The 25500-nt window shown below is 41.6% G+C and overlaps 1 protein-coding gene across 4 annotated transcripts in view; it reads right to left on the bottom strand.

The window, feature by feature from the left end:
• Positions 1-365: 365 nt before the first annotated feature.
• Positions 366-25500, bottom strand: part of LOC119491258 (glycerophosphodiester phosphodiesterase domain-containing protein 5-like) — a 59036-nt gene continuing 33901 nt past the window's right edge. The window contains exons 3-18 of one of the 4 annotated variants that reach the window (XR_005207573.1): positions 24949-25052; positions 21384-21477; positions 21141-21200; positions 20626-20724; positions 18837-18930; positions 16799-16944; positions 15429-15511; positions 13010-13160; positions 10737-10958; positions 9213-9370; positions 8969-9116; positions 7156-7238; positions 4687-4701; positions 3333-3448; positions 2814-3081; positions 366-1907 (exon numbers count right to left, since the gene is read on the bottom strand). Coding sequence is in view for 3 of the 4 variants with exons in the window: in XM_037775071.1 (XP_037630999.1) it covers positions 1822-1907; positions 3333-3448; positions 4687-4701; positions 7156-7238; positions 8969-9116; positions 9213-9370; positions 10737-10958; positions 13010-13160; positions 15429-15511; positions 16799-16944; positions 18837-18930; positions 20626-20724; positions 21141-21200; positions 21384-21477; positions 24949-25052 (1659 nt within the window). In the remaining variant the exon portion in view is untranslated. Of the gene's footprint in view, positions 1908-2813; positions 3082-3332; positions 3449-4686; positions 4702-7155; positions 7239-8968; positions 9117-9212; positions 9371-10736; positions 10959-13009; positions 13161-15428; positions 15512-16798; positions 16945-18836; positions 18931-20625; positions 20725-21140; positions 21201-21383; positions 21478-24948; positions 25053-25500 lie in introns of those variants that run through there. The other 3 variants (XM_037775071.1, XM_037775072.1, XM_037775073.1) reach the window with 3 other exon arrangements.

Below are 25500 nucleotides of genomic sequence, written 5' to 3'. Positions count from 1 at the left end.
ATGATGTTTAATCTTTGCACTACTTTAGTGAAAAAAATTGTGGCACAGCCCCATCTCCTGGATGGAAAAGTCAGTTCAATTTGTGTGGTTCAAAGTCACGAGAGTTGACAGAAATTCATGCAGTCTCTTCTCTTTTTTTTGTAGTGATATATTATAGTCAAAAACTAAAACTGAACGAAATCAACATTAATTTGTATTATTTATTTTTTAACCAGGCAATATCATTTCAGTTTAGTTTTTCTTAAAGAATATACTTATGATACTTATAAATATTTTTCACAGTTTGTTTTCATTTTAGTTTCAGCTTTAATAACTATAATAACTCTGGACTGAACATAACTAAAAGTAGAAAGTCCAGAGACAAGAAGAATGAATCCATTTTATTACTTTCAGTCAGTATATACATATATAAATAAAAAAGAGCGGCTCAGGTGGGAGAGCGGGTTGTTCCTTAATTGGTGGTTCGATGCCCGGCTCCTCCCGTCCGCATGTTTAAGACCACAAAATTACAACAAATAAACCGAACAAAACACAACTAAAAGCTCTCATATTAGAAGGTTTTTTTTAATGTTTACTTCTGAGGCACAGTAATACCCAAATAAAGAAAATAAACACAAAAGGCAATCCATGTCTTGACCCTGTTGTGATCCCTGTAGCGTCCCTTCACTTAGCTTAGAGCTTTATTTTCACATTTAGCACCCACTTCATTCACCTTACAGCAGTCCGTTTTACACCAGCAAACCAACGTTTGGATCCATGTCAACACTGAAATACCTCAGACTTTAACCGCAGTTCAGAGGAATTGAAATCTATCATGACCACCAGGCTTATATTGCTATTGTCGTCATTATTATTAATCACTGTTGTTCAAATGTAATGCTGAGTTGGCTGGAGCGTCTCACACACTGGTTCACCTTTTATGTACAATAACACACTCAACGTAGCACTGCACGCAGGGTAGAAAATATATACCCAGCCAGAATATACACACACACACACACACACACACTCACACAAAATACACCGTTCACATCTTTAAAAAAACAAAACACATTCACATTACCCATAAAAGACTGCACTGATCTTCACCCCCCAAACCATTTTCACCAGATGTTCTGGTGCACTGGGAGCACAGCTCACATACATCAGTTGATATGGTCATTACATGCACTGGGGGGCTGGAGAGGCATTCAGCCTCTATCAAAATACTTATCTTACATACACCGTGTGAATATTTCACCTGGAGGAGAAGGCAGGACTTCTGTAAACAGCTTGTTCATGTTTTTTTTTTTTCTTTTAATTTTTCTCTTTAAATATAAATATTAATGTTATTATGAACAACAGCACAGTGGAGTGCTGACGGAAGGCGAGAGCATAATTAGCGTTTAGTCTCATGCTGCCTCTCGTTAAAAAGAAATTCATCTGCTAAGAGAAGAACGTCATGTACAGTGGTTTAAAAACAAGGAACTTGCTTTGGGAGAAAAAAATAGCTTAAAATAATCTGGAGACGCATCTTTAAAAAGAAGCAGGTGACTCGGAAGGGGCCATTTAGATGTGTGAGAGGAGGAGGCCACAGATTTGGCGAATTCCATTAATAAAAAGTGCGTGTAGTCCCGTGTGATATACAGTATGTCTGACAAGCGAAACACAAAACTATTTACAGAATGTACACAAAGCAACTGGGTGGTTGTTTTTCTCCATCAGACACATCAGTAGGACAGAGGAGGAGATCACACTGACTGGAACAGGAATGATGTAAACACTGAGAGCGTCGTCTGGCGTCTCCGTCTCGCTACAGCAGATTCACAAAGTCCCAAACAATCACTGGCTGATGGCCTGATTGGTGTAGTAGTCGTAGCCATTGTCCTCGTAGAGCTCCTCGGCACTGCCGACTCCGTTCCCCACCTCTGGAGGGCATCAAAGGATAAAGAAGAAAAAGTCAGTGTACTGTAAGATGACATGCACTACCACAGTGATTCTCAAGGAGGGATCCGTGAAATAATTTACTATAAATATAAAATTGTCCTGTATCATTACAGGTATAATATGCAAGAATTAACTTAAAAACAAAGTATAGACTGAAAATAAAATGATCCCTCTCAATCATCACTTATGCCCCACTAGAAGTGTATGTTGGTGTCTGTTTCTGCAGAGATCCTGCAGCCCTCTGCCTGTATTTTCTCTTTTCTTCTTATTTTGATTTACTCAGGATGCTTCTGGGTGTCTACAAATAGCCTTTAAGCCCCACGCGGGGGTGTAACCTCGAGCCAATAACAGTACGCAAGGTGTGTGCAGCTCGTTCAGGTGGTCAAATACCACCGGCTTGGTGTGTCAGGGCCTTAAGACCAAACTAGCTAAATTGAGAAAATATGACGACAATTATATCGAGCAACAGCGATGTCCAAAATGCGTCATATGTCTTCAGGTGTTAGCGAACGAAGCCATGAAGCCAAACTAAAGTGACATGTGATTACAAAGCACCCAGAATATCAGGGCAAAACAAAGTTGTGTTATTAAAATGTGTTTCTGTTTATCACTATCAAACAGCTCTGAGGTATTTAGGTCGAAAAGTTTAAGAATACAAATAGTAGTAAGCATTATGCTTAATCAGTGTTACAATTAAAAGGGGGTCCTTGGAAGATTTCCTCCCCTTTAAGGAGTCCCTAGCCCCAACAAGTTTTAGAACTGGACTACCATCACTTTCAAACCACATCAATTTGCAAGAAAAATAAAAGATGAAAGGAGTCATTGAGTGAAAAAATGAATGAAAAAATGATGAAGAGCCTCAAACAGCTGGCCCAGATGTGACTCACCTTTGACCCCCAGCACTAGAGGCTGTCTAGACAGACTGGGGCGTCTATAAGCTCCCCTACACATGACGCTGTCTCCAGTTGGGGGGTAGTGTGGGAGGTTTGGTGCATGAAGGGATGAATGGATGGATGGATGAAAGGGAGAAGGGCAGAGTAACGAGGGATGCATGGAATAAAAGAGGAAGTCACGGCTGGCGGAGGAGGAGGAGGAGGTGGTAGCATGGATGGAGAGGAGGAGGTGCACGTCACACAGGCTGCTACTGGGGATGACCTTCAACAGGGAAGAGGAGGAGCGAGAAACATTCACAGACACTCAGAAAGATGCATGCTGGGATGCAAGAGACGTGCTAGATGGGCACCTGAAACTCATCATCTTTACAGACTTTTTGTGAATCAGCAAAAACCAAAAGTACAAAGAGAGGAATTTGATTCTGAGTTCAGGAGCCCAAACAAACAAACAAACAACAACACACTAGAAAACATCCAGGACGGACAAACACGTCCACGTCCCTCTGGTCTTACCAGAGAAGATGAGTTTCTCCTTCATGACGTTGAGGTCTCTGCTGGACCTCCTGACGGCGGCGGCGCTCAGCATGATCTGTTCAGGGTTGTAGCTGCGCATCCCGCTCATCCGATACCTGCGGGGTCACACGTGATGTCAGAGATCCTCTCCAGATAATAATGATGTCACTATATACTGCTGCCTCTTCTCGCAATAAGTTCAGGGTCCATAGAGGGATAACATCTACGTTTTTAGATGAGCTATAGAGTTAGTGTCTAACTCTGTTTTATTGGAAAACAAATCTGTTCAATTAGTTATCACTTATTCCTGAAACGCAGCTACGGTTAACGTGAAAACATCTTGTTATAACAATAAGCTTTCCATGTTATAACGTAGTAATACCTCCCTTTCCAGGAGGTAAAAGGTAATTTTTCACAACCTGGCAACCCTAAAGTTGTTTTTATTAATGCCCTTATTTGTTAAGCATTACTAAATGACACATTACCCATTAATAAAACTAATGGTTACAATTCTATGTAGGGTGCCTTATTAGAAAGTGGTAATTACAGTGTGTGCTGCAAATAACACATTTGCAGAAATGCAAAAATAATTGTATTTTTTTAATAGAATAAAGCTATTTTTATTTTCTCCTTACCTTCTGAATGGATAATTAGTAAAATATCATTTAAATACAGAACATTTTGCTCTGTTCTGTGTTCATTAAAACAACATGTTTCAGTTCCTCAGAGGACGAGGCAGAGGATTTAATTTCCTGTATGTGGAAACTGCATCCTTGCTTTAATGAACACAAACAGCCTTGATTTCAATTAACTGCGCTGAGGAGCATTAGTCACAATGAGCTGCGACTAATGCACGGAGGCAACGAGGGACAGAAATGCAAACAAGCGAGCTCTTAGTTCATCAGCATCAATAAAAGCCAATCTTGAGGCACTTCCCCTGATGAACGCACATCCGTACTTCATTTTGGACGTTTAGCCTTTTGGCTTAATAAAATGGATAATAAATTTGAAATCTCATCGGTGACTTAATGCTGTGGATGTTTTGTGCTGTGTGGGTGGAAAGCATTCAATTTATTAAAGACGTGAGCTCCTCCCTCTGGAGGAGAGCGGCAGCAGTGCAATACAACGATTCAGGTGAGACAGAGAGAAGTGAGAGAGAAAATAAAAGACAGACGATGGAAGTACAGTAAGGTGGAGAAAAAAATCTGATGGATGTTATATAATAAAAGAGAGCGACACAAAAGACAGAGAAGGAATGGAAAAAAGATGGAGAGAAAGCAAAAGAAGGATGGATGAAGACAGAAATAGGGTGAAAGGAGAGAAGAGTTTGGGTCAGAAGAGGTGACCCGGTTACCTGATCATGTGATAGCTGAGAGAAGATGCCAGAATGCAGCAGAGGAGGAAGAGCATGCACATCAGGCAGAGAGGAGGAAGAGGAGGAGGTAGGACAAAAGAAGGCGGGAGACAAGAGAGGTCAGTTTAGAAGCCAGCAGAAGCTACTGAAGAGCAAACCCGCACCGGACCATAAAATTAAAAAAAAGAAAGAAGATGACTGCCCTCCATCATCCCAGAGAGGACAGGAGGACAGACCATCTGTCTCTGGAGTCGTCACAGAAACAATAAAACTACTCTCTCCAACAGAAAGAGGAAATACTGGAGTATTAGTGAAGAGAAGACATGCTCATACAAAGTACATCTTCTCTGTCACCACACAGGAGGAGAACAATACATCAGAACAGCTTATAAAATCACATAACACATACTGTACATGTAACTCTATATTCTTTCCAGCCTTTTCTTTGAAGGTCATTATTTCTTTATTGACCTACCTGGGACAGTTTCTACCTCTAAAATGTGCCAGAGTTAGCTAAAGAGCTAATTGTCATCTGTAGTCTCTGTGCAGGTTATTACAAAGTAGTGGCCTAGAATATTATCAATACAATACGTCAGCACACAGTACATCAGCAGACACTTTGACTCGTCATAGCAGGAAAAGCGGAGGTGAAATTGATAACATCAACACTGGCTCAATTCCATCAAGTGTCCCGGTAAGCTATTCCAGTGAAACAGCATTCTCAACATCAGGGCCTCCCTTAACTGGAATGCAGCCCTCATTCATTTGTTGTTTTTACATCTGAGCTTTTCCTTCTGTGACAAAATGTCTGCTGTGTAAAATGTCTATACACAATATGTTACAATACAATAAAATATATTACAAAAGTAGAAAAGTAGCAGATATGTAAAAACAAGGAGAATATATAACGGCAGTGCCAGTGATGAGGTAGTATGATTACTCATGACTGCAGGTTTGGTTTGCTTTATCCCATCTCTTAAGTTTATGTTTAAAGGTTAGGTAATTAGTGCTCTCTCTAAATTCAATAGGATGACTGTTCCAGTAGTGGGCGGCTCTGACTAAGAATATGTCTGTATTGTACAACACAGTCCTCTCTGGTAGTTGCTCTGCCGCTACGATCCCTCTGCGTTATGAACTGACTCAGTGAGGGAGATGCAAGCTCATGTTAAACCTTAAAGATGAGGCAAGCGTCTGCAAAATCTTTAAAACTATCAAAATTACATAAATTGTACTTTTGTACTATATGACAAGGGTTATAGCTCTTGACCTTTTGGTCGAGTGTTTTTAGTGTCGGTTTGTAAAGGGACTCAATAGAGTGGTGCAGGAATGAGTCCTAAAACCTGGAAATGAGTTAGCGTTTTAGCACTTCCGGTTCCCTCGTCTGGAGGTCAATGGGTTTTTGAATGGATCTTTAGTTACATGCCTGAAATAAGGTCTGTGGTTAACACAAGCTGAAGAGATTTTAATGTTTTGTTCTACGTTATAAAATACATCAGTAAACATCCCACTCGTGAATTTTGAAGCTTTTACGTGTTTTAAAAAAGTCGGTTGCTAACAACGTTAACTTTTTACTTCTGGCGATTGCATTCATGCTTCAAAAATCATCAACGTGGTGTTCAATTTTGGAGATCATCTTGCTGAACAAAACGCGTAGGAATCATAAACGTTTGTTTGCCACAGAGCTTAATTTCTGCAATAATCCAAAACCAATAGAAAAATCCCATTAACTTTTTGTGGAGGGAACCAGGGCGATGATAACTTCCTTGTTGGCCTACAAAAGTAGGTCATCCGTGGAGCACTCTACTGTTTCAGAGTTGTGATGCTTGCTTGTGACCGGCTTGTAAAATAGTAATGTGGGAAAAGATCATAGCATGTATAAAGACTTGGCCGCCTCTGTTGTTAGGTATGGTCTGATAAGCCTAAAGGTGTTATTTGATAGAACTGGCCACCTTTTTAACATGCATTAAACAGATTCAAATCTAAAATGATTCCAAGATATTTAAAATCAGACACCACCTTGAGCTTCTGTCCTTTAACAAAAACATCAGGTTGGTGAGTCTCTGTGGGTTTCCGTGTAAAAAAAATCATACAGTTTTGTTTATGTTCAGGCATAAACATGAGTTATTACTGGCAAAATAATTTTTCAAAAAAGTGATGAAAACACAAGGGGACAGCATAAATATGTATGAGCTGTTATTTTAACGAGGTGTTCCAGACAGATGTGTCACACAGAATGAGAGGTGTCAGTGAAGGGTGCTTGTTAAATAGCAGCAATTAGTGGTATTTACTGTGCATGTATGAAAGAGCACAACAGGAGAGAGTGACGCACACCCAAAACCAAAAAAAAAGGTCAGTGTTTACTTTCCTTTTCAAACACCAGCAGAAAAATGGAGGAACATTAAGTGTTACGTAACAACTCACTGTAATGACTTGACTACAGTTATATCATCATCGAGTGGCTGTACTTACTTCTGGAAGATGAATATTCCTATGACTACCGCAAAGGAGATGAGGTCCACAGACACCCACATCAGGCAGTATTCATCTGGTCTCTGGAAACACACACACAGTCGTGGTACAGTTGATCTGGGTTCAGCCTCAACATGTTTACAGCAGAATCCACCACTGGGTGGCGCTATATGTCATCAATACAATCTCTTATGTGAGCAGCAATATCCAAACTGTCTTGTACAATACCTCTGCAAATAAACTAACTTTTTAAGAATAAATCCACTATTAAAAAATGCATTTAAATTGGGAAATGCAAGAATTTTGCATTTCTTTAAGATGTGCACGCTTGTGAAGCTGTAATCAAAAGGTGTTTTGAAGTGGGGTTGTACGAGGTATTTATCCATAGTCAGTGTATTACCTACAATAGATGATGGTCGGCACGCCCCCAGTTTGGAGAAGCAGACAGGAGTTACCGCACGGAAGCAAAGCAATGTACTGCTGTGGACGGGCCGACAGCAAAACGTATTTTAGCCACTTAAAAAAAAGGCCCACCTAAAAATATCAATATCAGTTTAAGTGTACGCTATATTTAGAATATTTTCACTGGTTTACCTTGCCATCAGACAACTATACATGTACTTTGTTACTGACAGGGAACTGAAGCTGTTATCTATGCTCTCGCCAAAGCAACCAGACTCCAGTGAAAAAAACAGCAATTTTACCTCCCAGCAACTTCCCTGTTCCACAATGTAAAAAAATATATATTTTTTTTCAATGGAGTCTGGTGGTTTTGGCGAGAGAGCATAGATGGATACAACGGCTTCAGTTCCCCATTAGAAAGGGCCGTCTGACGGCAAGGTAAGCCGGTAAAAATATTCTAAATATAGCCTACACTTAAACTGATTTTTTTGGGTGAGCCTTTTTTTTTAGTTCTCTATAATACGTTTTGCTGCCGGCCCCGCCCACAGCAGTACAATGCTCTGCTTCCGTGCGCTAACTCCTGTCTGCTTCTCCAAACTGGGGGGCGTGTTGACCGTCATCTACTGTAGTTAATACACTGACCATGGATAAGAACCTCATACAACACCCAAACTATCCCTTTAAAATTGTCATGTACAGTAGCAAGATGAAAAAAAAGAGGAGGATAAATGTTCACTTTCACAACATCCAGTTACACAGATTCACAGTGGACACTGACAGACAGCACCGCAGATGCACTGGCAGATTAATCTCTCGCTGAACCACAGCAGGGGTCTGCGTCCACATGTTGTCACGCAGAGTCCCCGTATGGCGCTACAGACGGGGCGACCAGGCTGGCACGCTGGCACACAGGCGAGGCGGGTGAAATGATAGCAGAGGCACAGTGTGGGTGCTACCCGCGTTGAGAGGTTTCAGGAGACGACTGAACTAGAAAAGCGTGAGTCATGCACTACAGGATGCACACTACAGTGATGATGCTTTCTACTGGGCCGGGACCTCTGATGAGTGTTGAAAAATAAGAGGATGGCGTGCTCAGTGCGGGAAATTAACAGACTTGATGAGTTCAGTTGAAAGCTAGCCTCCCTTGTTGGTATCATCTAATACATCTACTCTGATTGGCCAGTTTATGAAAGCTTTTACATTTGTTTTTAACAACCTGTTACCAAGCAGATCTTTTCTAGAGAGACTACGGCTGAACAGAAAAGGGAAAACAGAAAGCCATACAGAGAAACTTTATCCACAAACAGAGCAAGAACATGTTTCAAGCAACAGTGCGTGATTGCAAAATGACTGAGAAGTCCCAGGCGAAGAAGAAGAGAAAGCTATACAGTATTTTTTCATGGGTCCTTACCATGAGCCAGACGGGGTAAGGCACCTTTTTGAGGATGTGTGAGGCCTCTGAGGAGACTGAAGACACCCCGCTGCACCAGAGCACCGAGTACAGCCAGGGCTCGTTGATGGTGTAAAGCGTGAGGTTGATGTTGCTCTGGGAGAAGTTTCTGAAAGCAATCACACACAGTCAGGCACGTCTTTAAATAGAAATCCGTGTGTTAAGGCGCCAGCCTGATAACAGTATCAGGTTTGTGTATTCCTACCCGATTTCCCGTGTGCTGGCAACGTTGTATCTGAGCAGCAAACTGCTGATGCCGGACTGATGCAGACTTTGAGGACTGAGTTTCTTCACTGAGGTCTGGATCAGACCGGGAGCCCGCTGTCTCACCTGAGCTCTGTCTTCATCTGGAGTCCACATCACCTACACACAGCACAACACACAGCACTACAGTTACACTTCTCTCAGACTACGTTTACATGCACACTAATATTCCACTATTATTCCAAATAAGACAATATTCTGAATGTGATACGGGCCATGATGTATTAGCTGTTTGGATATTCTGACATTCGTCGCTCTCTCTCGCTTCACCACTCACTTTCCACGTACACACACTATAGCTCTGCTATTCTTCAAATGACCTACGCTCTTACAACAACTAGTTCCAGATAGGGCCATTTACATTTTTACATCGGCCACCGTAGATTTTCTACACGCTTGGCACCTGCAATCTGCAACCTCACCACTAGATGCCGGCAGATGTTACACACTGGTCCTTTAAGACATGTGGGATTTGCCGAGATTATTCGGATTTTAGGAGCATTCTTTGGACATGTTTACAGCACATTCATAATATGTGTCTCAATTAGGGTTTTTACTGCAGTTTGCGACACACGGACTCTTGCCTGTTTGCGTTGAACTCTGTATGTTGTACACAAACCAACTGGCTGACAGTTTGCAGAGATGCGTGACCTAAAGAAAAGCCCACATTTCTGGTGGGAAGGAGAAACATACCTCCTTCTAAACATTATGAAAGACTTGGATATCAACGGGTTTTTGGATATGCGCAAATATCACAAGGCTGACCTTTTCAAGAAGTATGTACGGCTGCATGTAAACAGGAATATCAGTGGAATATGTAAACAGTGTAGCGACTACCATCAATCAAAAAGTCGCTAAGAGTCTAAAGTAGGCTCTTTAATGTGTGACGTGTAACACAAATCTATGATGTTTATAAAATGAAAAGGATCACAAACAATAACGTAGGCTAACCGGAGTAACTAAAGTATGTGACATGACGTGGCGGTTCACAGAAAATGTCAGAGCCTAACTCATCCTCTCTGTCTGAATCCCGCCATCAAAGTGCACAGGTAGATAAAGTAAATACTACACCACTGTGCCCATAAACCAGAAATGATACTAACCAAAAGAACATGTGCAGCCTAAACAAATACTAATAAACAATACAGGCTAAATGCACGTTTTGGCTCGTATAAACAGCCTTGTAGGAATATTGTCTTTTTTGGAATAAGGGCAAAAACTGAATATATTGTGCATGTTTGAGACTTTGTGTCGTCAACATTAGTGAAGTGGTCTGAATGCACATGAATAGCAATAAGGAAAACTCACTGCCCAGAGAGTGTAATTTTAATAGATTAATTCACATTTATTCCATCATGTTTGCATAAAATATGTTGAGAATACATCAGCCAGACAACCTGCTGTGCAGAGGACTCAACCCGATGCGGACTGGGTTTATCACAGCAGTCAGGTCCTACACACTTACCAGGCTCTGAGGAACCCCAGATTGCTGCACAGCCTGCAGTGTATCATTGATCCAGCTGTGATAGCAGGGGTGCTCCGAAGGAGGTCTCCTCAGCCGGAAAACCACTGTGCTGTTGTGATAGGAGGCCAGCTTTAGAAGCTGCTCCAGGCTGCACACACTCTGGTTGGCAATCAGATCCGTCTCACGCTTTGACAGGGATCGCACCGTCCAGAAAGGGTCATCCTGAAACACGGGGACAGAAGATGAAGATCGCAGATGTTTATTAACATACAATCAAAACATGATAACATTACTGCTGCAAGAAATTCTATCGTGTTTTTGGAGACCTGTAGAAATATATGCATGCATGCATAATCCTAATAGTTAGTTTGAATAAAACATCCATCCATTTTATGTAGAGCGTTTGGACAACGCCTACAGCAAATAAAAAATTCCTTCACACCCTTCCTCGCTTCACTGCTCCTTGTGAAAGCACGCAGGAGAAGAAGACCAGATGTGCTTCACTTCACTACTGAAGACACTTTAGCTTTGTCATTTTAATGGCGCTTTTATTACACAATCAGGACAGATTAGGGCATGTTTGGGCATCTAGAAATCAAACTATGACAGCGAATTGTCATAATTACGCACTGAAGTAGCAGAAAGGCTTTTCTGGAATGCCGTATTTCCAGCCACAATGTGTTCACATGCAATAACGTAGATAGACCGAGTGCTTTGCACAGCAATCTGATCTCATGAAATATAAGCTTCAGAAGGAAATATTTAACAAAAACATGAGTTTAAACCTTCCCTTAAAAACAAAACTACACAGTGAGTCTTAGGGGTGGGGGAAAAAAATCTATTATGCGTGGCAATATTGTATCGATACACAGACGTCAAGTATTTTATTTTATTATATAAACTATTAACCCCTTAACAATCTGACAGCCGCTATTCTGTCTTTCAAAGGTTGTAACGGGCTCAGTCTTAAAACTAGAAGATAAAGATACTGGTATTATATGAAACTAGAAAACTTAAGGAGTCGACCAACTTCGTCATGTCAGCTTGTTGGGAAGACCGCTAAATAACGCTCCAAAGTTACGTTAAATTTTGGCGACGGAAAACTGCCATGGCCATTTTCAAAGGGGTCTCTTCTTGTAGTGGTTGCGACTTTCTCGTTGTCGGTAATTTTGACGGACAGGGTTGTAAAAATTCCGTCATATCTATTATTACCTGCATTTTCATTTTTTAATGACAATAATACATAGGCTTGTTTAAAGGCAGAGTCTGTGATTCTAATCCAATACACATTTTGTCAAATTCAGCAAATATCTCCTCACGGTCTGCTATCTGTCTGTTCTGCGTGTGCTCTGCAAAAAAATCCAGAAAAATTACGGACGGCCTACAGATTTTTCCATCATTGTTAAAAAAATTCAGTCAATGAAGGAAAATGTTCGGTTAACGCAACCTTTGGTCCCTTGACCTCTGACCTCAAGATATGTGAATGAAAACTCTGAGGTGAACAGAGTGAAAACTGGATCTTATTAGATAAAGCAGATGTTGACAGTTGAAAAAAGGTAATATATCACAATATATCTTATCACAATAAGATCGTATCGTGACTTAATTATCGTGACAATATCATATCGTGGGGCCTCTGGTGATTCCCACCACTAGTGAGTGTATACATTTCAAAATGTACAGATAAGAAGAAACCGTTGCCATAGCAGTGTATGAGCGAGCAGACAGATGTATATAGAGAGAGAACATATACTGGACCGGAGGGTGCTGTAGAGGGATTAAAGTGGCACACAGAAAAGTAGCACAGTGCACAAAAAGCAATGTATTTACGTCACTGCATCTTGCCCCAATTGTATACAGATTCTCGTCCTTTGTACCAAAATGGGAAGATAAATGCATTTACACAATCTGCAGGTAACAAGAACACAACAGTGGAGCGGGTCATTTCTCCATTTCTTCTAGACGGTGCAAGAATAATTGGGTACCAGAACAGGCAGCACTTGTAAACAATTCTCACAGCTTGTTAGTCAGAGCTTTCATCCTGTTTGGCCCACTAGTACTTCAAGCAGGTTGAAACAAGCAATTATTTTCAAGCACTAGTTGACCCCTGATCCTCTCTGCATACAGGAGAGCATTAATGGATCTCAGTATTTAGATGAAACCAGAGGACCAGAGAACTCATGACTCAATGGGCTAATGACCTTTATCACACATCACTGCACCACGTCAGTCAAACAAAGCTGAAGCGGCTTCATCAGCAAACCAAGAACTACCTTGAGGAACCAGCGTCCTGCGTTGAGCTGCTGCAGATCTGTCCAGTTGAAGAATGAGGCGTCTTCCCTTTGTCTGTCTGGGAAAACCTTCTCCACGTCTGTCGTCCTCCGCAGGGTGCGGTCGCGCATCAGGAAAGGCACTCCGTCCTCACTAATGGTCAGAGAGGGGGTGAAGAGTTGTAATATGCAGTTCATGGTTCATGGTTGGGCTGTTAGGGCTGAGCGATATGGCCAAAATCTTCTATCACGATATAGGTAATTTCATATATTGATGACGATATATATAACGATAAAGCATGTTTTCTGGTAATTCAATAAACAATGAGTCTCTGTGAAATAACCACATGGTAAAGCCTATTTTTTTATATTCCCGAATACCATTTTTTGGGCTTCGAAGCTTCGGTGAGAAATATTCGAAGGTATTCGGAGCTTCGGGACAGTGCCGCTGCCGCACTACTGTACTCACACGCACCTCTACATATAACAAACAGTGATATCCGGCTGAGAATAACTAATAATAATGAATGTTGAATATGAATAATGAATAATGTTGTGGGATTATTCCTATTTCATGGGCTATTTTGGGATTTACACATTATTACATACAAACACAAAACGAAGCATTAAAATACTGATTTTGGAGGCCTGTTACCATGGCAACGGTGGAAGCTTCGAATCATTCGGGTCAGCCCTATACTTGACAAATGAAAAGTACGGACTATTTTCTTATTTAATTAAGAACTTTAGTGCAAAATTAACATAACAGTTTCAAGTGAAATTATTGAGAAAAAAATTAATAAATATAACTATACACCGACTGTGTTTACAGGCATGCACACAAATACAGAGTAATCAGATTAAGACAATAGTTTGATTTAACTACACTGGGTTATTCCCATAAGCAGAATTCATATCTATTTAGATTTTCTGAGAAATTCTAGTTAGTATGTGCTTTTGTGTATCACGATATAAAGATCTATGATTTCATCACGATGTGATTCCATTAAAGGACGATAAATTATCATATTGAATCATCGCTCAGGCCTAGCTATATTGCATCTGTATCATTTTCTATAAGCCCACTGACATCAAATACAGGAGCAGGGTTTCCCCAACCTCTGTCACTCATATTTCTATAATAATTCAAAGGCAACTCAAAGGTAACTTTCGTTGTAGCTCATGCTTTGTAGAGGAATAACAGCTCTCAAAATGACATTACAATTATTAGATAAGAGCAGAAGAGACAGGAGTTGGTTGGAGGAAATCACGTCAAACAAGATCAAAAGAGAAAGGGAGAGAAGAGGAGATGTGACAAGAGTTTAGCCCACTTCTGAGGCATTTTTTAAATACTGCTGCTGCTCGATATTTGAATACCAAATGACTTCTCTTTTTGTGTTATCCAGTAGAAGCAAGACCAAACCAAGACTAAAGAAAAAGCCATCCCATATCTCAATATTTGCTATTCAAATTCTTCGCTGAAAAACAATGCCTTTCCTGTGTGTGTCTGTGTGTGTCTGTGTGTGTCTCTGTGTGTGTGTGATCTGCTGCAGGAGTGGAGTCTCACTGTCGCTCTGGCTGTCATCAAGTCTAATTACTCAGCACAGTCAGGAGCTCACCTGTCAGCGGCCTGCACCAATCACACACACATTCACCTCTCTTAAGACATAATGTACAGGGAACACAGTGAGCACACATACACACACATACACACACATGGTTGCTAATACAGGAAAGCTAATTAAGATGCAAGAGTAATTGAAAATAACCGGATACAACCTACCCTGCAAAAATAATGCCCTGACCCACAAACAAACACCCTGCACCAGAAAACCAACACGCCCCCATCTCATCCTGCATCACTGCACATGCATGAGTAGACACGTACACCCACTATCCATCATATACCATGGCCCTACAGTACCAACCCCCCACTTCTTCTCCTCTCTTCTTCCTCCCAGTTTGCCTCTTTGAATGCAGCCCGTCACCTCTCATTATGTTGGTGATGTCATTACCTCCATCTACTGCCTGATGTTGCATCGCTGTGGCCTGTTCAACACTACAGTCTTGTGACTGTTGTAGATAGTATCCCAAGTATGTCTTTATATTGTTATTTACTTGTTTTTTAAGTTGAAAGAATATGCCTATTTCTCTTTGACGATAATAATTAGTTAAAAGACTACATAAATGTTACCTTACAATATACTTTTATCTGGTAATTAAAGCTTTTTCTAGTACAGGTATTAAGATGTTCTGGGTAAACTAAAAATGTTTTAATAATCTATAACAGGAAACCAAACAGCGAGGCAGGATCTAGACAGACTAAATAACCCTTTATTTGTTTGGCTTGGTCATTCTGCTGTATCGATCGTGTGTGTATGTGTGTGTGTGCGTGTGTGTGTGCGTGTGTGTGTGTGTGTACCTGATAGCCACGTCAGCCTCCAACCCAGTGACGTTCATCTGCAGAGCTCGCTGGAAGGACCACAGTGTGTTCTCTGGAGCAAGCTGGAAGCACACACATACACAGAGTAAAGACAAGCACACAATCATTAAATGTAGTCCGGTAACAATGATCTCATAGGTGACTTTAATGGAAACCCTACCACTGTTGAGGAAAAACATGACGGATGAAATGTTAATTAATAATAAATGATGTTAAAAAATAAACATGAGTGTGATGTATCGCAGATGTACGAGAAACTAGACTCCTTCCTCTGAACAGAAATGAATTAGAGCAGCATTGTGGATTGCTCTTCATCGCTTCACGTCAAGGTTATGACCAACACCACGTCAATAGGTTAAACATCACTTACTAGAAAGGAGACCCTGTGAGTAAAGCCAATGACTGGGAAACACAGGGTAGGAATGTAATGTAATCAATACAGAGTCCTTCTGGGAAACAGAGTCTAGTCATGTGACTGTGAGTTTCTCACAGCCTCCCAGAGCCACTCCTAATTTTAGATTCCACTGTGAGGATCGATCGCTTTACCAAAATACCACAAAAAGCAGGGTGTGTTTTTGAGTGAGGAATCCTCCTTCATTTTCCTTCCAAGTGTTGCATAATACTGAGCCAGACAATGTGCCAAGTTCATAAATCCTTCTTCAGGTAACGTTTAGAAGCAATAACATTAATCCAAGCTCATAAATGACAAAGCAAAAATGTGCTTAGGTGTGCATAAATTTGATATTAATGTGGCCTTCTAATGCATACTTAACTAACAGGCTCTTACAGGCTTTGTAACACTGTAGTGGAGTCTGTGAGAGAGATGGTGTAACAGAAAACAGCCGAGGAGACAGCAGTGAAACTGGTCATAAGCAATCTCTAATCGATTTTCTCTCACAACAAGCTGCCAAGTCTTTGTCTTTGTCATGCAGAACTACACAAAACCCCTCAGAAAATATATCTCTGTATCCCTATATCAGGCAGTGAGAGCTGCAGGCTCCCACTGGGTTATGTTTGTGGACTATTTTCAGTTGCACGACCACAAGGTCATTAATAGACTAGAATAGCCTTGGGAAGTGCATGAGAAGAGAAATGAATGAAAAACAAAATATCTGTAAGGGCAGCACAGTTTCTCCTCTGCCTTCTCCAAATCAAGTGGTCGTTGACAGTCTGGATTAAAGGCTTCATATCCTGAGTGGCTCAGTGTCATCAACATGCTGTTAGGGGTTTGACCCTCTGTGAAGTTAATATCAGGTAGCTAAAGGCATATGTAATACAATTTATTTAAAGTGGCCTGTTTCATAATATTCCCACATTGGGATTTGGATGACAGAGGTCAGCTGACTCACCATGGGGGCTCCCTGGTGGCCAATGACATCAGGGCGTTGTTTGAGGTTGGAGGGGTCCATGATGCAGGGGGAGGTGATGTAGAGGGGCACCACGTAGAGTCCCAGTAACACACTGAGATACAGCAGCACGACCACCACCTGGAATGCTGGGAGAGGACACATGATAATATAGTTGCAGAGGGTTAGGGGAATTTGCTTATTTGCTTTCTTGACGAGACTTAGATTCAGGGTCTGAAATTAGCACTTCAGGTGATTCAGGTGAAATCATTAGGACATCCGCCACTTTGGCAGGCAGGGAAAACGCTAGTGATGGGAATAGAGAACCGTAGTTGTCCGCTTTCTTGGCTTCTCATGCCTCCGTGACTATCGATTCCTCTTATTGATGCTGATCTGTCACGTTTTAATTGCGTGACAGCAATGATGTAATTAACGACGCGGAGAAAATTACCCGAGTAGTGTCCAAAAGTGTTCTTTCATTTTGCCGATGAGTTCACTATATAGTCCTTTACGTAGAACTCCCTGGATAGTGAATAGGGAGTCGTGAATAATTTCGGACACAGCCTTAGTTTTCAAAGAGATGTGAGATGTAAGTAGTTGCTGTGAATGTAGGTAATGCTCATAGCGACGCGCAGCGGCCAACAACATTGGGGCCAAGGAGACACACTTTCCCCTGCATCCACCTCAGTGAGCAATGAAGGCTGCGGGTGTGGACACACACACATACACAAACACACACACACAGGGGAATGTATTTGTTTCAAGGTCAGCTCTGGGGTGGGGTTGAGTAGACAACTCTTGTTACACACAGGAGACTCACGGCCTTCATACACACACACAAACACACACACACACCCTCATATCCTCTTTGGTATTCAGACTCCACTCTGCATTAAAGCAGAGATGCTTAAGTAGGAAAAGTATTGACCTTTCCACCTCATCAAGCCTCTCCAAAAGCAGAACCTAAAATGTAGCTAAGGACTTTTATTAGGTTTAACTGTCTGTCTCCCAAAGTACAAAGTACAAACTGCCTTCTCCAATTTGAGGACAGTCATAACAAGACTAAAAAAACGAGTATAAGTCTGGACCGTGTTTGGTCAGTCTGTGAATTTATGGCTAAGTTGTTACACAAATAGCCAGTGGTTATGTCTATAATGTTAAATCCAGCGGTACATGTCCACCAGGTCTGGTGAGGACAACTGCTCTTCTCAACTGGCTGTTCAAGCGATGACGTATCCTATCGTTGAATGCACCTGATTTGTCCCTGGTTTTCTGCTTGCTGTTTCAAACAGGAAACAACATGGTGGCGTAAACTTTCTGTTATTCCGTCTAAACAATCCAACAAAATCTACTTATGAAAACATTGTAAACAAGAACTAGGCTATGCCACTGCTGAATCTTGTTTCATTTTAGAACTAGACCGCCTAGTTTGACAGCTTGGTCCAAGTTTCGTGAGCCGGACGGGCTCATTTGCATAAAGGACTGTTTCCTAATTTTTCATTATGAAAGAGCAACGGCCAATGAGGAAACTCCAACACTCGGCCAACCAATCGTGTAACTTCATCCCTCAGTCAGTGACAGACTTTTGCGTTTTTTAGGGCTGGCCCTCTGCGGTCCAGCCAAAAAAGACTGTAAGTAAAATCCTCTGAGCTAAATGCATCTTCAGATTGATTCAGAGGGTTGCTTCTGAAGAATTGCATGATTTACTTGGCTGCATTTATATAATCAATATTACTATCTGGCTATAATTTCTTCAGAGGATTGATGGCAGCGAGAGTTACAATACCCACTAAGAGCTGCTAATCCCCAGAAAGACTCCTGTACTCGAGGAGAAAACAATCCAAGGTGTCCTGGCTGGAAAACATCACATGAGCCCGTAGGAATGTTCGTTATCTCCGACACCCTGGGTGGAGGTCCTGGCCTCTGTCTACATAGTGTTAATCATTCACCACTCTTCCTCTGCGTGTATGTAGGAGTGTGGGAGACGGATACGGCAGGTAAGAGTAACTCGTATTGTGCGTTGTTGCAGGGGTAAACATACTTGTTCTTTCTGCGCGGGCGACCTGTCCAGCCACAATCCAAGACAGCGCTGTGACCGCAGCAACAGCCCCTATGTGCAGGAAGGGACCTGTGGCCTGGATGGAGATGTAGAGATATGGAGAAATGGAGACAAAGGGATAAGGGTTAAGAGAAAGAGAATCATGGTTTAAGAGAGATGACAGAAGAGAAGAGAAACAAAGATAACGACAACAGGGAGGCATGGAATTACAGACATTATCTGGGGTTAAGACAGTGGCAACACTACTCAGAGATAATAACTGTAATTTGTAGAGGCATTCAATTTTAATGGCATCAGTTTCAGTGGGACTGCACGTCCACTTCAATCACACATTCATGGAGGTGCAATAATCTCACAGGGACACACTAATTATAAGCTTCTCACAACTCCCTGGATATCGTTTAGCTATTGATTGTTAGTAGGATAAATGTGGATTGAGTGTCTCCTCACCACAGTATATGCAGTTTAAATTATTACACTGTTTTTCCATATGGTAGTGTTAAAGGGATAGTTTGGGTGTTTTGTAGTGGGGTTGTATGAGGTACTTATCCATAGTCAGTGTATTACCTACAGTAGATGACGGTCGGCTAGCCTCCAGTTTGAAGAAGCAGACAGGAGTTACCGCACGGAAGCAAAGCAATGTACTGCTGTGGACGGGGCCGGCAACAAAACATATTTTAGACATCTAAAAAAATGTGTTTAAGTGTATGCTATATTTAGAATATTTTTGCCGGTTTACCTTGCTGTAAGACAGTTCTGTGTTTCCGACAGGGAACTCAAGACGTTATGTATGCTCTCGCCAAAGCCACCAGACTCCATTGAAAAATTTCTACCTCACAGAAACACAGGAGTTGCTGGTTTAACGCTGCCTCGATCAGTTAGTTTGTTTGTGTTATTGTGTGACTTTGGTTTGTTTGGATTCACCAAAGTCACACAACAGCACAAATAAACTAACCGATCAAGATAGCGGTAGATCAGCAACTCCCTTGGTCTCCCTTGTGAAATTACTGTTTTTTTCGATGGAGTCTGGTGGCTTTGGGCGAGAGCATAGATGGATACAACGGCTTCAGTTCCACATCAGAAAGGGCTGTCTCACGGCAAGATATTGCAGTGAAAATATTCTAAATATAGCATACACTTAAACTGATATTGATTTTTTTTCGGTGGGCCTTTCTTTTAGGTGACTAAAATATGTTTTGCTGCCGGCCCCGTCCGCAGCACTGTATTGCTTTGCTCCCGTATAGTAACTCCTGTCTGTTTCTCCAAACCGGAGGCGTGCCGACCGTCATCTACTGTAGGTAATTCACTGACTATGGATAAGTACCTCATATAACCCCACTTCAAAACACCCAAACTATCCCTTTAAATATGGAAATATGATCACAAACATAATTCACGACATGCTTGTAAATTATCCCCAAAGTATGCTTACATTACAAGGACTTTTTGTAAGAGAAGAGAAAAAAAAATTGATTGATATAGATACAGGTCTATGAATATCAGAGTGATACCAGGCTCAAACAAGTACTAAGAGAGACAGAAAGAGATACTGCGAGTTCTCTAACAGTCGATCATGGACTTCCTTATCGAGGTAAAAGTGGTTACTGCTAAATAAATTATCTAGTTCCCACAAATGAATAGTCCAAGTCTAGGTTGTAAGTAGGGTATAATAGACCAGCCTTTGTATCATAACACTCAGTTTAGTACTCAAACTCAGTGATGCTGTCAAAAGAGACTTTGGGGTTTTACTGTGTTTCTTGTGTCTGCTGACCTGCAGGGAGATGGGGATGACATCCCACTCCTGCCCCCATGTTTGAGTGACAGATATCACCCCAACAATAGTGGTGAGCAGAGCAGCAATCACTCCTATCTGTGTAGACAGAGAGGGAGAGATACAAGAAAATCAGACAGGCTGTCACTTTAGATACATGCATGGACACACCCACCCACCCACACACTCACACACATACACACTACAGAAAAACTCAAATAGCTCCCAGCACTTTCACACCTCAAACAGTGTTTGTCCATGTGTTTGGTTTGCTGATAGTCATTTACTGGACTTTCACAACCTGCCTGGGACAACACGGTCCAAGCTGTAAGTTCAGGACAAGTTCAGCTGATCAGCAATGATTGAGCACACATGCAGGCACCAGGCCAACGGATACATGTATAAACACCCACCACCACACACACACACAACAAAGATGCATATGTAAAACCCACCCACTCTCCTTCCACCGCCCACACTAACACAGTTGCTCAGTCTCACATTTGGCACATTACCTTATGGAGCCAGTGCAAATTCAACTGTTGCCCAAGTGCAACGTGGCAAAGTGCTAAAACCTGAAAAAACACAACAACACAACATTTCAAAAACACATCTGCTGCTTCACAGATCTCAACTTGCTCAACAACATTCTGTAACGATGTCTGGCAACACATGCAAAGCAGCTAATTCACCCCCGAGGCATTGTGATGAACAACATGTTTAACACCTCCACAGTGAATACTTGATGTAGGACTGACCATTAAAAATGCAATGTAGGTGAAGCCAGCAGCGGTGGTGGCCAGGATGGGAACGGTGCCATCGCTCCACTCCCCAGAACGGTTGTAGAGGAACCTGCAGGAACAAGAAACACTGAGAGCTCACCTGCAATTCAGCATTACTAACAGGTGTGAAGGCTTGGGAGAATTGAGTCTATGCATGTGTGTGCCTTTTTGCATTAGTTTTTAACCCTTTGAGACCCACAGTACAACCGTTTTTGTCTTTTTTTGGGGGGTACAGGGGGTCTTTTGGGGGAGATAGCAGGTCAGCAGTAGATGTCACATAGAAGTGGTGTACATCATCTGAAAGCTGGGAACCTGAAGATTAATTTGACATGCAGCTCAACACTGTGTGTCAAGTTGTTCTAGTCATAAATCAGAATAAACATGAATGAATTTATTAATTAAAATAAATTGTGAGAGTGTATAAGGGTTTAGAACATTATGATAGAAGTATATGATGTCCATCCCCATGCTCTATTACATCTCATAAGTTGTTGCAGAAATCTTTGGGTTGATATCATTTGTTACTGTAGCTCTAAAACCGTCTACAGCTTCTGCAAGTCGGGGGTATCAGTTAACAATGGCAGGTGTTGGTGTTTCAAAAGGTGCAGACACCAATGAAGTACCCTCAAGATTAATGCTTTATTGTTATTTATTGTTGTATTAAAGCTAACACAGATACAGCAAAGACCATTGTTATTGACGGAGTACAGCGCCGGTCGTTTCTGTTGAGTTTGAATGAAATGTTTTACAATGCTCCGCCGCTAGAACAGCTGATCCTCTGAAACTACGGCAACCCTAAAAGACAGCAACCTCAGTGACTGTAAACACTATTGTTGGCCTACACACCAAAGAGATTGTGTGATGTTTTATTAATGGATGGATGGATGGATGGATTATTGACTGCTGGTTTCTGTTTTATGGGGAGCTTCAGTGAGGGAAACAAGTGCAGGCTGGTTATGTTTGTTTTTGCGTTTACTGCCTGCCATTGTATTTATTTTTTGCAGACAGACGCAGCCAGACATAGTTGTAAAAATATAAATCCATGTCTCTAAGCTGTAATGCTCAAAAAAAGTGACACTGGGTGTTTCAATAGATTCCCATCTGCAGAGCAAAGACAAGTGTGTGAGCGTGCACATGTGTGCTTTGACATGACAGCTCGCGCCTATAGCACTAATTACTTTCAAAGCCTTATCAGTGATTCTAGTGGCACAGAGCCACAGCGGGGTCACTTAGCGCTGATGCTCCGAGCCCTTTGTGAATAAATTTATACTGCAGATGGACTGGGACACTCCCTGCTGCTAAATCACTGAAACACATAAGGGCAGGGGATGTCATCTCAGTGATTAACTGTGGAAACCTCACAGAAAGCAGGAAGGAAAAAGCAGGAAATTTGTACACTTCCTATTAGAAAGGAATGGCAAATGTCTGCCCACCAGAGCTGACATCCAGAGATAAATAAACACTGGTGAGATTGCTGATAAAAGTGGACTGGATAGAGATTCATATATAGAGCAAAACATGTGGAGGGCTGTTAAAAGTTAAATGAGAACAATAGCAAAAGGGATAAATGAGAGAAGGAAAACTACATTGGGGAAAGGAGGAGAATATTAAGAGGAAAAGGTGACATTGTAGAGGTTACTGAGAGCAGGAGGAGAGGGGGATGGGAAAGGTAGTTGGATAGAAAGACCTGGGGATGTGACATTATGGGACAACGCCATTTTAACCATTTTCTACTACAGCATATACAAGAACATGCCGAACAGGAATAACATACACGATTTATTACAAAAGAATTTGGGGAAATAATGTCTTGAGAGCTGTCTGATCCACATCTTGTAGGACGCTGAAACTTTGTCCAATAATACATAATCTTAAAGGGCCTGTACAGTACGTACGTTTTTACACGTATAAATAATTTTTTATTGTCAATGTGTGAACAGGTTATAACCTAACCTAAAAAATTAGACCTTCAGCGACTAGTTTGATTTCCTCTATCAGCCTGTAAACCGTTTTTAATGTGAAGATTGCAGGACGTTTTTTTGAGGAAAATCCAACGGATGTGACGTCATGCGCAAGTGCCTTTATTTTCAGCTCCGCTTCAGGGCTAACAGCGTGCAACGACAGCTAACGTTCAGTTAGAAATGGCGTCTGCTAACGCCAACAAATGACAAGCCCCCACCACAACTCAGACTCCAACACAAACTCCACGGAAGCACAAAAAAAACCCCAAAGTTATATCTAGTGAAGCCCGTCTTGCAAACAGGAATGTCGATGTTGAGGGGAAAACTAGAATCGGGCCTTCGATAAATGGAAGGACCTTCGTTTGGTGAGCTAACATTACTGCCAAGCATGTGAAATCTATAGTGATATTGTGGCTTTAGCTGCCAATCATGTTCTGTCTCGTGTGTGTCGCCTCACTGTTTTGACCGATGCTCGCTCGCGTCTACGTAGTATGAGCAACAGGACACTGACTATCGTTAATGGCCAGAGGTGTGACTATTAACAAGGAATTTCTGATTCTTACATAAAGTCCCTTTAATGTCTGCTAGTGCTTTCACCTTGAAGACTGGAAGTCAAGCATCTGTTTTGAATTTCAGCAGCACTTTTGGTATGAAATAATGGGATTACTTGAGCTTTAAGGAAAATCGTGTGTGAGGTTTTGCATAAGCACATGCAATTGAAAACAGATGAATTCTTGTAATGTTTTCAGTCACATAAACTTGCTGTGGTCACAGAGCTGAGTCATTTACAGTATAGGAAATGGTGGGCGAGCCAACTTTGTTATGTAACGGTGTTAATCTGTGGAGGGCTGGGTGGTCTCTGGTCAGATTAAGGCAGAGGACGGATTAAACGGATGATTTAGGGAAATCAATAAGCCGACAAGCATGGATAGAATTTATTTACAGCAGAAACAATATGGTGGCAGGCGTCTGGCTCCAGTTTGACCCGACAACACACAGAAGCACTCTGGCTGTGTACTCACTAGTGGGTAACCTCCGGGGTCTGCCAATGCTGAAGTGCCTTAAACTTGTATTCTTTCTAATAGCCAGCAGGGGGCGACTCCTCTGGTTGCAAAAAGAAGTCTGATTGTATAGAAGTCTGTGAGATAATGAGCCTACTTCTCACTTAATTTATTACCTCAGTAAACAATGTAAACATGAGTTTATGGTCTCAATCGCTAGTTTCAAGTCTTCTTCAATGCAGCATGATGTTCATTTAGTAAATTATGGTCACATTTAGAGTCAAATACACAACAAATTAGGGTATGTTTTAGGGCGTGGCTACCTTGTGATTGACAGGTCGCTACCACGGCGTTGACCGGTCTGGGAGTTGTCCAGTTGTGTTTTCGTCTTACAACTTTAAACCTTTCATAGTGTGTTTTCAGTTCATTTTTGTTCGCCTGAAGAAGTCTTATTCAGTGGTCAAAAACCAGGATGGTGACGGCCAACATGACGAACTCAAAGCTTCAAAATGGCAGTCCACAAACCAATGACGTCACGGTGACAACGTCCACTTCTTATATACAGTCTATGGTACTCACCAGTTGTACTCATTGTAGTCATTGTGTGCCTCCCACCAGAAGTAGAACCAGACCAGCAGCAGACTGAAGGTGAAGAGGAGGATGAGGGACCACAGCAGCTCCCACTGCACACACACACACATAAATGCAATTTATTACTCTGCGGCTGCACTATGTTTGATTGGAAACATGACTTAGTGCAGAGCAGCTCTGAATGCAGCGAAAACAAAAGAAAAAATATATAATTATATAATTCTGCTGTTGTGGACACAAAGCTATTGTGTTGAATGTCTGTGTGATGAATTTGTAAAATTTGAAAAGCACAACTTCAACTTTTCCAGAAGATCTTCAGACAGCGGCAGAGCTCATTAGAAGTTTCAGCAAACATACCTAAGTGGTGTCAACCTGGCTGCTGACCTTTGGAGAAAGTATTCCCTCATACACCTGACTCATCATCAAGGAGTGACTTTTAATAACTTCACAAGCAAGCCCACTAATTACTGTCCTCATCTGCCGTGCACTTTTGTACTACAGCAGATATTAAATTGGCTCCATCTTCAGATACAGACAGAC

The sequence above is a fragment of the Sebastes umbrosus genome, chromosome 7 (assembly GCF_015220745.1).
Source record: "Sebastes umbrosus isolate fSebUmb1 chromosome 7, fSebUmb1.pri, whole genome shotgun sequence".
Taxonomy (NCBI): Eukaryota; Metazoa; Chordata; class Actinopteri; order Perciformes; family Sebastidae; genus Sebastes; species Sebastes umbrosus.
Note: the sequence above shows the minus strand (reverse complement) of the source record. Positions and strands in the feature narration are given on the sequence as shown.